This window comes from Heterocephalus glaber, unplaced genomic scaffold, assembly GCF_053883595.1.
Source record: "Heterocephalus glaber isolate CG9 unplaced genomic scaffold, H.glaber_assembly_v1.0 deba00001737, whole genome shotgun sequence".
NCBI lineage: Eukaryota > Metazoa > Chordata > Mammalia > Rodentia > Bathyergidae > Heterocephalus > Heterocephalus glaber.
In genome coordinates this window covers 1,385,905-1,399,472 of record NW_028258445.1, presented here as the reverse complement: position 1 = coordinate 1,399,472, position 13,568 = coordinate 1,385,905, and the positions used below count along the sequence as shown (strand labels likewise).

The 13,568-nt window shown below is 39.3% G+C and overlaps 1 protein-coding gene across 5 annotated transcripts in view; it reads left to right on the top strand.

Annotated features, from left to right (window-relative positions):
• The window catches only part of Glrb (glycine receptor beta), an 82,959-nt gene that overhangs the window by 23,974 nt on the left and 45,417 nt on the right, over positions 1-13,568 (top strand). For all 5 annotated transcript variants that reach the window (XM_004868544.4, XM_021247455.2, XM_004868545.4 and 2 more), the window contains one exon: positions 13,318-13,424. In XM_004868544.4, the coding sequence (XP_004868601.1) occupies positions 13,318-13,424 (107 nt within the window). The remainder of the gene's footprint in view (positions 1-13,317; positions 13,425-13,568) is intronic.

The window sequence follows — 13,568 nt, the reverse complement described above, 5'->3', positions numbered from 1 at the left end:
TCATTATTGGAGCTTTGTATATTTTGAAATCAGAAAATGTGATGTCACCAGTTTTGATCTTTCTTAAAATTATTTTGGCATTCTTTATGTTTCCATATAAATTCTAGAATTTTTAAAATTTCTGTATCTGCATTGGGATTTTGTTAGGGATTGAGTCTGTAGATAGCCTTGAGGAGTATAGATATTTTAATGATATTAAGTCTTTCAAACCATGGACATGGTATACTTTTCTATTTGTTTGTTTCTTTGGTTTCTTTCAACAATTTTTAATAGTTTTTACAGTATGAATTTTATTAAAGAAACATTCCTAATATGAACATGTAGCCAGTCCCCAAGATGACTGTAAACTACATGAACTGCAAACATGTACAAATGAAATTAAAAAATAATTAAAAATAAACAGGCAAATTGTTTTCATAAAAATAACAAATGCGTAGCACATTATGTTTATGTTACTCCAAGATCATCAAGAAATAACTGTGTTCATTCTTATATCTTAAAAAATGTGCTTTTATTACCTTAAAGTTACTCTTAAATATTTTATTCTTTTTAATGCTGTTGTAAATGGGTTGTTTTTCCAACTTACATTTCAGAATTTCAGAGAGTTCATTGATAATGGATAGAAAAGCGACTGATTTTTGTATTAGTTTTGTATTCAGCAACTGATAAATTCTGTTCTAACTCATGTGTGCGTGTGTGTGTGTGTGTGTGTATGTGTGTGTGTGTGTCTTTTCTGAATACTCTGGCTAGGACTTCTAGTACTATACTGAATAGAAATGCTGAGAGCCAGCCCCTTCCTTGCTCTTGAATTCAGTAGAGAAGCTGTCACTTTTTCATTACTGAGTATGATGTTAGCTATGGGCTTTTCATTTATGGATTTTATTATGTGGAGTAAAATTTCCCTCTATTTCTAGTTTGTTGAATATTTTTATCATAAAAGAATGTTAAAGTTTATCAAATGCTTTTTATGTGACTACTGATGTTTTTATCCATTTTTCTATTGATGTGTGTGGTGTGTAACATTAGCTGATTTTCATTTATTAAACTATCTTTGCATCCCAAAGACAAATACCATGTGGTCATGGTGTACGATCCTCTTCATGTGCCGTTGAATTTGATTTGCCAGCGTTTTGTTAAGGAATTTTCTTCTATGTCCATCAGGAATATTGGCCTGTAGTTTTCTTTTGTTGTAGTGCCTTTGTCTGGCCTTGCAGTTAGGGTCATGCTGCCCTCATAAAGACTTTGGAAGTGTTCCCTCTTTTTCAGTGTTTTGGAAGATCTTGAGAAGGTTTTGTTTTAATTGATTTTACACAATGTTTCATAGAATCTGCCAGTGAAATGATCTCTTTTTGGACTTTTCCTTGTTGGAAGGTTTTGATTACTGATTCAGTCTCCTTGCTATTTGCAGATCTGTTTAGATATTCTGTTTCTTCACGATTCAGTCTTGGTATGTTGTGTGTGTCTAGAATTTACTTCTTTGTTCTAGGTGACCTGGTTTGTTGGTATACAATGGGTCATGGTAGTCTCATAATTCTTTGTATGTCTTTGTCGTTAGTTGTTATGTCTCTTCTTTCATTTGTGATATTATTTTTTAAATCTCACTTTTTTCTTTTTGATTCTAGTCAGTGTTTGTCAATTTTATTTATATTTTTCAAAACTGTTAATATTTTTTACTTTTTGGTCTCTAGTTCTTTTCTTCTGCTGAAGTTGTTATTTTTCTACTTTCTGCTAACTTTAAGTTTTTAAAATTCCTTTTCTAGTTATTTCAGGTATAAAATGGAGCTGTATATCTGAGATCTTTCTTACTTTTTTAATATATGCATTTGCCTCTCTAAAGTTTTTTATTGGTTTTTATCATTGTAGACTTGCTGTGTTGTGATTTCTGTTTGCCTCAAGATATTTTCTAATTTTCATTTTAAGTTTTCTTTGATGTACTGTTCAAAAAATGTTCAATTTGCATGTATTTGTGAATTTTGCAGTTTTCCTTTAGCTATTGATTTCAAGTTTCATTCCATTGTGGTTGGAACAGACATGTGGTATGATGCCACCTTTGCTAGGGTTCCCTCCCTCCCTCCTTTGCCCCCTTTTCCCTCCTTCTGTCCTGGTTTTGAAGCTGACATGATCTGTCTTGTAGGATGTTCCACTTATGCTTGAGAAGAATATATATTCTGCTACTATTTAGTAACTCCTCTGTATCTGTTGCATACATGTAGTATAGTTCAAGTCCACTCTTCTTTTGTTGATGTTTTGTGTTTTTTTTAACCATTTTTGAAAGTGGAGTATTGAATTCTCTACTATTTTTGTATTGCTGTTACTTCCTTCAGTTTTGTCAGTGGTTCTTTATATATTTACATACTTCTACATGGGGCGTGTACATATTTATTACCGTCACATCTTTCTGGTGGACCAAGCCTTTCATCATTCTGTAGTGTCTTTCCTTTGTTTCTTGTGAGTTAATGGTGTTTTGTCTGATATAACATAAATACTTGTGATCTATTTTGCTTACCATTTGTATTGAGTAACTTTTTTTCTCATCACTTTCAGCCTAGCTGTGTCCTTAGAACTAATACTGGTCTCTTACAGAAAGCACATATTTTTATTTTTAAAGAATGTTATTTCATTCTGCCACTCTTTATCTTTGATTGAGGAATGTAATTGATGGCATAAATGTAAAGGAATCATCAAAGGAAAAGATTTACCATTGCCAATTTTAAAAATTGTATCATCTTAGTTTTTTTGTCCCTTTTATCCTTACTTGTAATCTTCTTAAATGTGTGCATGTGTGTGATTTTTATATGCTTTGATTCCTTTTATTCTCTTATGTGACTTCTGTAGCTATTTTCTGTCATTATCAATGAGCTAAGAAAAATATTGCATAATTATCAGAGTCTGTCTTAAACTGTGGTCTTAACATAAATCACATAAAACGTTCTGCAATTTACTTCTTACCCTCTCACTTTGTAATTGATACCATTAACATCTTTTAGTTTTAGTTATTTTGATACATTTCTCTTAAGTATTACATTAAAATGATTTACCATCACTGCTACAGTATCACAGTATTGTGTACTGGTGCACGCAGTGTAAATGACAGCTCAGGGTCTTCAAGTTTCAGAGAAAGCTGTTGTGGGACTTCTTAGCTGCCATAAATGTGTGAGCCAATGTTCCGGGCAAATCCCCTCATATATAGATGTAGATACAGCCGTAGGTGTAGGTGAGGATGTGGGAACATAGACATAGATGATACAGATACACAGATATAATAATACATACCCTACTGATTCTGTCTCTACAGAATCTTGACTAGCACGACATGTCTCAGTATAGAATTCCTTGTGGTCGTCTTCTATGTGTGTGATTATTTGGGCTTCCTGCATTTGGATATCCAATTCCTCCCCCCATTATTTTAGCCAGTATTTCTTAGCGTAAGCTTTCTAGTCCTTTCTTCTCCTACTGATAGTCATGCAGTGCATACGTGTGTCTACTTAATGGTGTCAGTGAGAAAGATAGAAAAATAAGTGTTTTACCTACTATCTACTCTCCATTCAGTACCATACTTCTGGCATCGTGTGTGTGTGTGTGTGTGTGTGTGTGTGTGTGTGTGTCCTCAGACACCGACTGTCTACTTACTTGCCACGGAGACACAATGCCTGACACCCACAACTTAAAGGAAGACAGGTTTGTTCAGCTCACAGTTTGTAGTGGATTCAGTCTGTGGCTGGCTGGCTCCAAAGTGGAGCCACAGGGCAGAGCGGCAGAGCAGAGCAGCAGCTTCTGGCAGGGAGTGGGCAGCAGAGAGAGATGAAAGGAAGAGGAAGGAAGGGACCGACCCCAGACACACGCCCAGTGACCTCCTCTTCCCACCAGACCCCACCTCCTAGCTGGAGTCAGCGGTAAGCACTCATAATCCAATCACCTTCCAAGAGCTCCAGCTAAAGCACTTGAGGCTTGGCGGGGAGGTTATCTAGCTATAAACCACAACACCAACTAATTAGTTCTCCAGCAGATACCAATCAACTATGCTATATTTTAATTCTGACCCTCTCTTTCTGGAGAGAGTGTCAAATCCTACAGCTTGAAGGCTGATCCTCCTCCCCCAGCTTCAGATACTTTTGCTAGTCCTGGGTTGTGCCCTGTATTACCGACTGACCTCCTCTAACTTATGGTTCCCATCATTTCCTTCTTGGGTTTGATTAATTTCCTGAAGCAGGTCAGAGAACTCAGGGAAGCACTGTAATTACATTTACCCATTCGACATATGGGAATATTACAGATGATACAGAGCAGTAGCCCAAAGAAAGTGATGCAAAGAATAAGACCTGGGGAAGAAGCAGGAAACTTCCACTCCCTTCCGTGTGTTCAGCTCACTGGTGCCTGGGGTTTCATGGAGGGTTCACTGTGTAGGTATGATTGTGTCATTGGTGACTGGGGATCCAGTCAACCTTGAGCCTTTCTCCCCTCCCCAGAATCCAGGGTGGGTTGCAGCTGCAGGTCACAATATCAAAATGTCCCCTGAAGTTCCTTTAGCATTCTTCACTGCTTCTTTTTTTAATTTTATTTTTAGACCACTGATTGAACTGAAAAATTTTAAGAGATGTGTCTTTGGGTCAGTTCGTTCTTTCTTCTGGATACTCTAATGTGCTATGAAGTCTCTCTGTTAGATTTTCAGTTCAATTATTGAATTATTCAGCTCCAAGATTTCTGCTTGTTTCATTTAAAAATTTCCCAACCCTGTTGAAATTCGCACTTTGTGCCTTGTTTTTCTGAGCTCACTGGGCCTCTGTGGGATGTTCACTTTAAATCCTTTGTCAGATCATTCATATATTTCCATTTTATTAAGATTGGTTTTTGAGTTTTGTTCCTTTTTATGGATTGTGCTTGCCTGTTTCTTCATTTTCCAAGAATCTGTTTGTATCTGTGTGTAGAAAATACTTCTACCTCTCCCTGTACTTAGGGACTGAACTCATGTAAGAGAAGACTTTTACCAAACAGCAGACATTTGTGGGCTTCCCAAACCTTCATCCTAGTGGAAAACACTCATTCTTTTCTTAGTATGTCAGGTCCTGTCTGCTCTCTGAGACAGGTGCCTCAGAAGCTAGTATCTCAGTTCTTGGAGAAGTTGCAACATGGGATCAACTCATTTCCTCTTCACAAGGAATTGCAGAGTGGATGTTTTAACTTACTGTGCTGAGAGAGGATTCTCCATGCTTTCTCACAGCGTTTCTGATTCTCTGTGACCTGTAGGGTTTGACCCATGCCGGACCCTGCCTCTGCTCTGGGATGGATGAAATAAAATCCAGCTCCTTGGGTAACACTATAAAACGTCGGATGAAGATTTGTGTGAAGAAAGGGATCGCCTTGGGGAACAATGAATTGGACGGGGCAGCAAAGCAGTTTTGAATACAGGAACTTGCTCTTGTAGCAGTCATCCGTCACCCATGCCACTGGTCGCGCTGAAGCTAAGCTGCCCCTTCAGAGTTGTTCCGGCCGGTAGAAAGGGACCTGGTACCTTTACATCTCCATTTCAGAAGGGTTGAGTGTGAGTGGCCTCTAGAGCTAGCCACTTGCTTCAGCTGTGGGCCCTTCCTGAGGAGACTTAGCTCCAAACGTAAGCACTCAGTTTCCTGGCCCACAGTCACTTCTAAGGGGCCATCTGAGAGGGCGAGCACTGCGCCTGACACTCCACCTCGAGTCAGGTCCTCGGCTGTGTGCGAGGTTAGAAAGACCCGAGTTGGGCCTTCGACTGAAAGGGGAGGATGCTGAGGCTCACAGGGAGTGCCACATCCGTGGGCAGCTTGCAGTCCATCTGCAGCTTGACAGCCGGTTTCTTGGCTTTTAAAGTAATCTTAAGTCCATTTGTCCTTAACGTCAGCATGTGTGTGTGTGGTTTAGCTTATACACATTTTTTCTGGGCAAGAGGAAACTATTTTCTATGCATGTCAAGTGTGGATATCAGGGGGATAAACACCTTTGTAGTTGGCAGCAGATTCAGAAGTGTTGCTCTGGAGCCTTTTTGTTGTGTGAGGATATCATCTCCTTCTGCCTGGTATGGAAAGTAATTGCACAGTAGCATTCTGTTCGGATTGAGTTTTAAATGTGATTTCTTATGGCATGAGGTTGGCATCATGAAGTACTGAGAATGTATATTAACACTATTTGAGAAACATTAGAAGTATGGTGAATATGTGATACTTTAGTGAGGAGTGACAATTGGAAGTAGTGAGAATGTGCCTTTCACACCATTTGAGAAGTGGGGCACATGCACAGTTGCTCTTGTCTCCTGGCACTCCTAGGACAGGTGATCTAGGAGTCATGAAGTCAGAAATGACCAAGGATGGACTTCAGTGAGATCTGAAAATCGCCTGTATTCGAAGTCTAGCATCTCTCCAAATAGATATTTTTACTTTATGAAAAATGCTTTTCTTCAGGCCATGGGTGAGGTCGTGGCATAATTGGAGATGTAAAAGATTTGAAAATGTTTCCACAGACTGCAGTCCTTTCAGCCCAGTGAGGGGGTAAATAAGTTGAATGTTGTGGAACAGGGCTCTTAATTAGGGTTCTTGGCCCACGAGAAGCCAGCAGATCTGCCACACAGGCACAAACCCACACACACATTCTCTTCACGTAAACTTAGACTGAACTCAACCAGTCATAGAAAAGGTATCTCTCACTGTCTGTGTTCATAAGCCTTCTGTTCACAACGTAGTCTGTGAAAACAGAATGTAAAATAAATACAGAAACTGTCAAATGACACATCATAGAGAGAAAAATACAAAATTAAAATATAACCTCACAATTGCCTGTACTCATAAATATTGCTGATTTAATTAGTCATCTGAATATACTAATATAAAGCATTTGTCTATATTTGAATCTCTGTCTCATTACCTACCTACCTATCTGAAAGCTGTTCTACTTAGATAGAAATGCTGTGCTGAACGTTTAATAAGATGACAGGTACAGACTTGTGACTGTTTGTTTTTTGTAAGCCTCAGCCTTGGTGTATGATCAAGATGTCACTTTTCTGTGATCACTGGCTTCTTGTTAAGGCTGTGGATTTTGGAAAACAAGAGTGTGCTTGGCTCTCCTGAGTCTCTCAGCTTCTTTCTTGCCCACTTTTTTCCAATAAACACTTTATTTAAAACTAGTTTTTTATGTATAGAAAGATTTCCAAATAGTCCAAAGAGTTCCCATGTACCTTGTACCTAGTTTCCTCATTCTTATTTTTCACTAGTATGGTCCATTATTTTTGCAATAGGAAAAGAGCAAGTACCAGTGCATTGTTTCTAAGTCAAGTCATGGTTCATTCAAATACGCTTCATTCTCACTGCTATCCTGTGTGTCCCATTCAGTCATCACAGTGGCTGAGGCTCCTTTTGACTCCTCCTCAGATGCTGCTTTTGAAGGGCCGTGGTTGATCCTCCTGAGGTTTTCCTTGTGACTAGAGACTGGTGAGCATTTCTGGAAGGAAGACTAGGGTCATCGCACTGCACCAAGTGCGCGTTTGGTGCCCTCGACCTGCTGCTCTCAAGGCAGGTTGTGGCCATTGCTGAGGTGGTAGCTGCCAGGTGTCTCCTCTGAAGTTACACTTTGCCTCCTTTCCCATCCTGAACTCTTTGGATGGAAGTCAGCATGCAGAGCTGCACACACAGACTGGGAGTTGTGTTCTGTCAGGCTGGGAGCAGAGGATTTACACTGCCTATTGGAATTTTTACATAGGTGATTTATTTGTTTCCTTCATGAATTTGTTCACTCATTTACAACAGTATGGACTCATGGGTGTTCACTTTATGTTTGATTATAAGCCAGTACTACTTTATTTTATTGCTCAAACCATTTCAGCTTTGGCCATGGGACCTCTCTCCGTTGCTCCTGTGTCTTTCAGTTGAGATTCTCCCAACCTCATGGGTTTTTTCTTTTCTTTTTCTTGAATGCTTCTTTATTTTGTCACTGTAAGATAATTGCTTCCTTAAAAAGAATCTTCTCTTCTCCTCTCATTTCATAGGAGAATGCTAGCTTCTTAAAAATAATGACGAAGAAGCTGGGTGTCTTGGCACATGCCTATAATCCCAGCACTCTGGGAGGCTGAAGCAGGAGGATCAAAAGTTCATGTGATGCAATTTAGTGACTTAGTGAAACTGTCTCAAAAAATAAAAGGGGCTAGGCATGTAGCTTAATGCCTAGGCCTTAGATTTAATGCCCAGTGACACACACACACACACACACACACACACAGACAGACACACACCACACACGACTAGTAAATCACTGATGCCACTATTCATGATTATATTGTTTTCTCTGATGTAATTCCTCCCTGAGTCCTGTTGGTGTGGGGTTCAGGAAGAAAAGCTCTGTCATCTGATCCTCCTGCCACAAGGATCCTGTGTGCCTCTTTGTATTTTCTCAAGTAGGAGAAGGATAATCAGCATTAAATCAAAGCATCCTACTGAGGCAGTGTCCCCTATGATGGGAAGATGGAAGATTATCTTTGTTTCTCTGAAAGGGGGTTTCTTAACCTCTGCTCAGACATCCAGAACCCTCCAGAAATGCAAACTCCATGTAGTATTTCCCTGAAGTACATTGCCCTCATCAGATTCTTGGAGGTGTCTGTCACCTAACGAAGAGGCAAAGCATGCCTTAAAGTAACATGTGCCTCTGCCCTCCAGTTTGCGGCTTTGCACTTGAGGCCAGTCACTTCCGGTACTCATGGTGACATATGCCACCCAATGTTCAGCTCCGAGAAGTCCTTGGGCATTGTTGCCTTTGTAACTGTGGAAAAACAACACAATTTCTTTGGTCTCAGAATTTTTGTTTGAGGGGGAAGATGAAGACAATACGGCATGCACACCTGTTTTTAAATGATCACAAAAGGGTTCTGTAAAATAAGAGTACTCTACAGTTAGTAGAAAATTGAGATTCCTCCTTTAGAAAAAAATTCTGGATTTTTCCTTCGGTGGTGCTGGAAAACATTACATCACACAGCCCTTCCGCAGATACATTCCTTGGATGTCTTTCTCTATCAGTAATGATATTGGTTCAAGGTTAGGCAGTTGAACAAAGAGGGATGAGTGTAAAAAGGCTTTTGATATAAAGCATTATTTTCTCTAGTTATTTGATCACTCTGCCTGAGCAGAATAAGTTATTATTTTAAATTAATATCATATTTCCAGGAAATAAATCCTGCTCTGTAATATATTGGGATTGTTGATAGAGTTCTTGAAATTAAACAAAACAGTGGAGTTAAATGGATAAAACATTGGCCTGAGATTCAGGCTACAGACACATTAATAATAAAGCACATGATCTAATTAAAGCCATTTAACTTCTTTCATGCCTATTTAGCATTAATAATACTTTTCAGATGACAAGGTTTAACATATTTCATGATATATAGATAGATATACGAAAATATACTACATACAAATTATTTTAGATCTTTGGGAGAAAGTGCTATCTTCATCTAACCTCTCAAACATATTGTCATCAGTAGAGATGATTTTGAATGAGATTTTAGTATTGGTGATCTGGAAAGAACCCTGGATTCATGCATAGGCAAAAAAACTTCATGGAATTCAGTTTCAAATTTAAAATGTCTCTGAACTTCTAATATAAAAGAAAGGCAAACTATTGATTAAACATTCATGTCAGGTCCCTACAGCAGAGTCATGTACACATATCTTGACAGAATTAACAGGAGAAAAAGGACCATACAATGTTTAATGTGTTTCCTGTTTGATTTTGAATGAATTTTGTCAACTGACATTGAGTTTTTGGTGTTTACAAACAACAACTTGTTTTTAATTTTGGAGAGAAATAGAAACATTTGGAGATGGCTAGATACAGCCCTGATCTATTGTAGAGAAGGGCCAATTCTTATTGTTAATACTAATGATTTTTTAAAATGACTTGAAAAGCTCATAGAATCCAAGATATCATACATATCCCTGAAAGCAATATATGTGTACATTGGTATTAAATAAATATGAGAAGAAGCCATGGTTTTGGTCCAAGCTCCTTCATTGGGCCCCACCAGACAAGGGTAAAAATAAAAACATAGAGTCATTCACACTAGAATTCCACATTACTACACTGAAACTAAGATGTTTACCTTCTAAGAAATCAGGCTTAGAGCAATAACTGCCAATTTCCCTAGTAGATCAGCTTCAGTTGACATAAGGAAAGCCCTCTGCTTTAATCCTCACAGAAAAAAAAGTTGCCCTTAAGTAATTTATTTTTGTATTGTCCTGTGGCCCTGTCACCGATTTATAAGGAAAGTAACTTCGAAATGAGCAATTTGCTTTTTTTGTTTTTTGATCTAGCTGTCTTCAGCCCTTTCTGTCTCTAAAACCAAACTTCTCCTGGGGCTGGGGATTTAGCTCAGTGGTCTTGCCTCCTGCTTCGCAAGCACAAGGACCCAAGTTCGATCCCCGGTACCAAAAAAAATAATAATAATAAAAAAAAATAAAAATAAAACCAAACTTCTCTGCTGGATTCATTGGAACATTTATTGTGTTTTGTGGAATGCAGTGTGGCCTGATTCTATAATTGAAATTAAAGGCAACTGTTGCAAATTTGTCCTCAGACAATAGTAAGAAATGAAACACAGTGTTTCATTTCCACATTGGCTGGCTCACGGTGGAAGGAGAATGTAACTAGAAGTCAGGGTTCTAGGCTCCACTGTGTTTGTGATGTGAGGATCTCACCCTTAGCAGACAAGCTTCCGTCACTCCCTCCATCCCCAGTCCTGGTTTCATTCCTGATTCTAGCATCCGAGAAGAATCCACTAACCTTGGGCCGGGGATTTAGCTCAGTGGTTCCACTGCCTGTCCAGCAAGCGCAAGGACCTGAGTTTGATCCCCGGTACCAAAAAAAAAAAGAATCCACTAACCTTTCTGGATTTTTCCTCATGTCCCATTTTTTCTATTGCTTCATTTACTTACCTCCTGCTCACTCTATCAGTCAGTTTTTTCTCATCATCTCCACTGAAAAACAGCTTCCTGTGCGGTTAATCTCTCTTCTGTTAGCCAAGTGAATAAGGTAACCAAATGAAAGTAGATAATGGATGTGATGGTGGATTCCCCAGTATCTACTCCAATCTAGACTATTGACTGGAGCTGGTTCTGATTTTTCCTTTCTCTATGCCAATGCTTGACTTGGCAATGCCCAATGGTTGGGAACTTCTGAGGAGGGAACATGCCACTCCTGAAAAGACCTTTATGAAGAAAGAACCTCCTTCCCCTGGAAAATGATGACCTGGGCCCTACAACACAACACAACACAAACAACCACTGCACTGAAGTGCGCTGACAAGAGTTGGAGGATAGAAACTGTTCCGACAAATGTGTGCTGAATACCATGCAAGTGGGATAAGGAACTACAGAAATATAGAAGCTGCGAGCCCCTCAGTGGTGGTCCTGCCTGCATTTTGTCTCGACCGTACTCTGTAGAGATGAAGAAATCTGCAAAACTTTTGGCAAATGGTGTATTTAATAGTTTGTGTTCATTGGAATAAGGAGATGTGATTGAAGCAAAATTTTAGAAAAGTTGTGTTTTAAAGCAGTCTTGAAGGACAGACTGACTTTCGATTGGTTGAGTGAGAAAGGAGAAGTACAATACAATATTCACAGAAGGGGGACTGATTCTGCAGTAGTGAATAGAGAAAGGACACTTCGCTACTGAGTTAGGGCTGGATTTTGGGTTTGATACAACTCACAGGTAGAAAATTGGGCCATAAAGTTCCAAACGATAAAAATTAGTGTTAATTAATGTCTTTACATTGCCTGGAAGAAATGGACTTGAAAAGAATTTAACATCAAGAGACACAATAATCACAGTCCTTAATTGGTCCAGTGCAAGTTTATTCCATAATCAATTCTGCTTTCCTCCCTTGCACAAGAAAACTTGTAGATAGCTTTGAACACTAATTTGCATCCTAATACGCAATGCTCTCACATACCCTCATTCTCCTAGAGTTTCCCATCTGTCCATAGGGATGGCAATTGGCTCTAAGGAGGTTACAATTTCACTTGCAGCAACATGGAAAATCTCATTACCAATCTCATCCCGAGGCTGAGATACTGGAGCTGATAAAGCCCTTGGAAGCATTTTTTAAAAATCCATATCATCTCCTCTGCCCTTGGGAAGTTTGGCTAATTGACTTTCATTTTTTTAATGTTTCACACTCTGAATGATACCTGTTGGAAAGGGCTGTCTTCATCAATTCATGGTCCTCTCTGATTTTTCGTGAAGTTCGTTCTGTCTGTCACATTTCACTGTAGCAGTTGCCTCTTATCAGAAGCAAGCTGCCTAACAGGAAGGAGTCTCTGTATCACTACAAAGCCAAGCCCATTGCATCTAAGTTTGTTCCACATACATTAATTTATTAAATTAAAAGTTTTTACCATAGCAGTACAGACTATCATTGCTAGATACTCCAAGTGTAGTTTTCATCTACCTTGTGTTCTTCAGGGACTTGGTTTTGCTATGGGGAAAGCAAACCAAAGCAGCAAACTGAAACAACAAAGCATTTCCCTTGGACTTCCAAGGAGTTATCTTTTTTAAAAAGTGCTTTTAACTACCAATTTAATATGACTTATTTTTCAAAGTTAATTAAAGTAGCAATGTATGGCAGATTTTCTTCTGAGTAAAGAGCTGATGGCAAATACTTGCACCCTATTTATAGAGGAAATAAATAATCATCTTACAGCACTGGAGTATTTTACCTGTTTCATTGATCTGATAACAGAGAGCCCTCTTTTGTCAATTTTCCCGCTTAGCTACCATATTTAATTCAGCGAGGAGAACAGACACTGTTTCTTGGGGAATATCACTGTATGAGTGTCAGTATGACTGTTTGGTGGTTTCTTTGGTTCTCCTTGCCTTACGGAATTCACAGCTGCCTGTGTCAGGCCGAAAGTTAATCGCCCCGTGGCTCAGAGGCTTTCTCTGCTGTTTTCCCTCACTGAATGCTCTCTCTGTGCCCGCCTGAATTTTAATTGCAGGTTGCTTCAGGGCAAGTGAAATCTCTGCTTAACTTTGTGTAACACCAGGGGACGGGGACTGAGGTGACTGTGCCAGTGCTTTATGCACTTAGTAAACATGGATGCTGAAATACTTTTCCTGGACTTTTTGTACAAGTATCTTTGGGTCTGAAAATAGTTGGTATTCTGCAGTCACATCTGGAAAAGCCGGGTCAGGGTGGTGAATGTGTCTCAGTACAGCAGTCCTTTTCCCAGGGGAGATCCCCACTGCTCCCGCTTGCTGCTTCTCAGTACTGATCACCAGTGTTCTTGTTCCGTGTTCTTGGGCATGCAGTCAGCAGTCGCCAGAGGACCTGGATCGGGTGCCGCGCAATTCCACCAGCGATATCCTGAACAGGATGTTGGTCAGTTACGATCCCAGGATAAGACCAAACTTCAAAGGTTTGTGGCTTCCTTCCCCTCCCATCCAAACATCTTCATTCATATAGTTCAAAACTGAATTTCAGGTGTAGAAACTCATTCTTTGCGATGTACACAACAATCAGACTTCAGGTTGACATGTAACTATCTTATAATGTGCTTAGG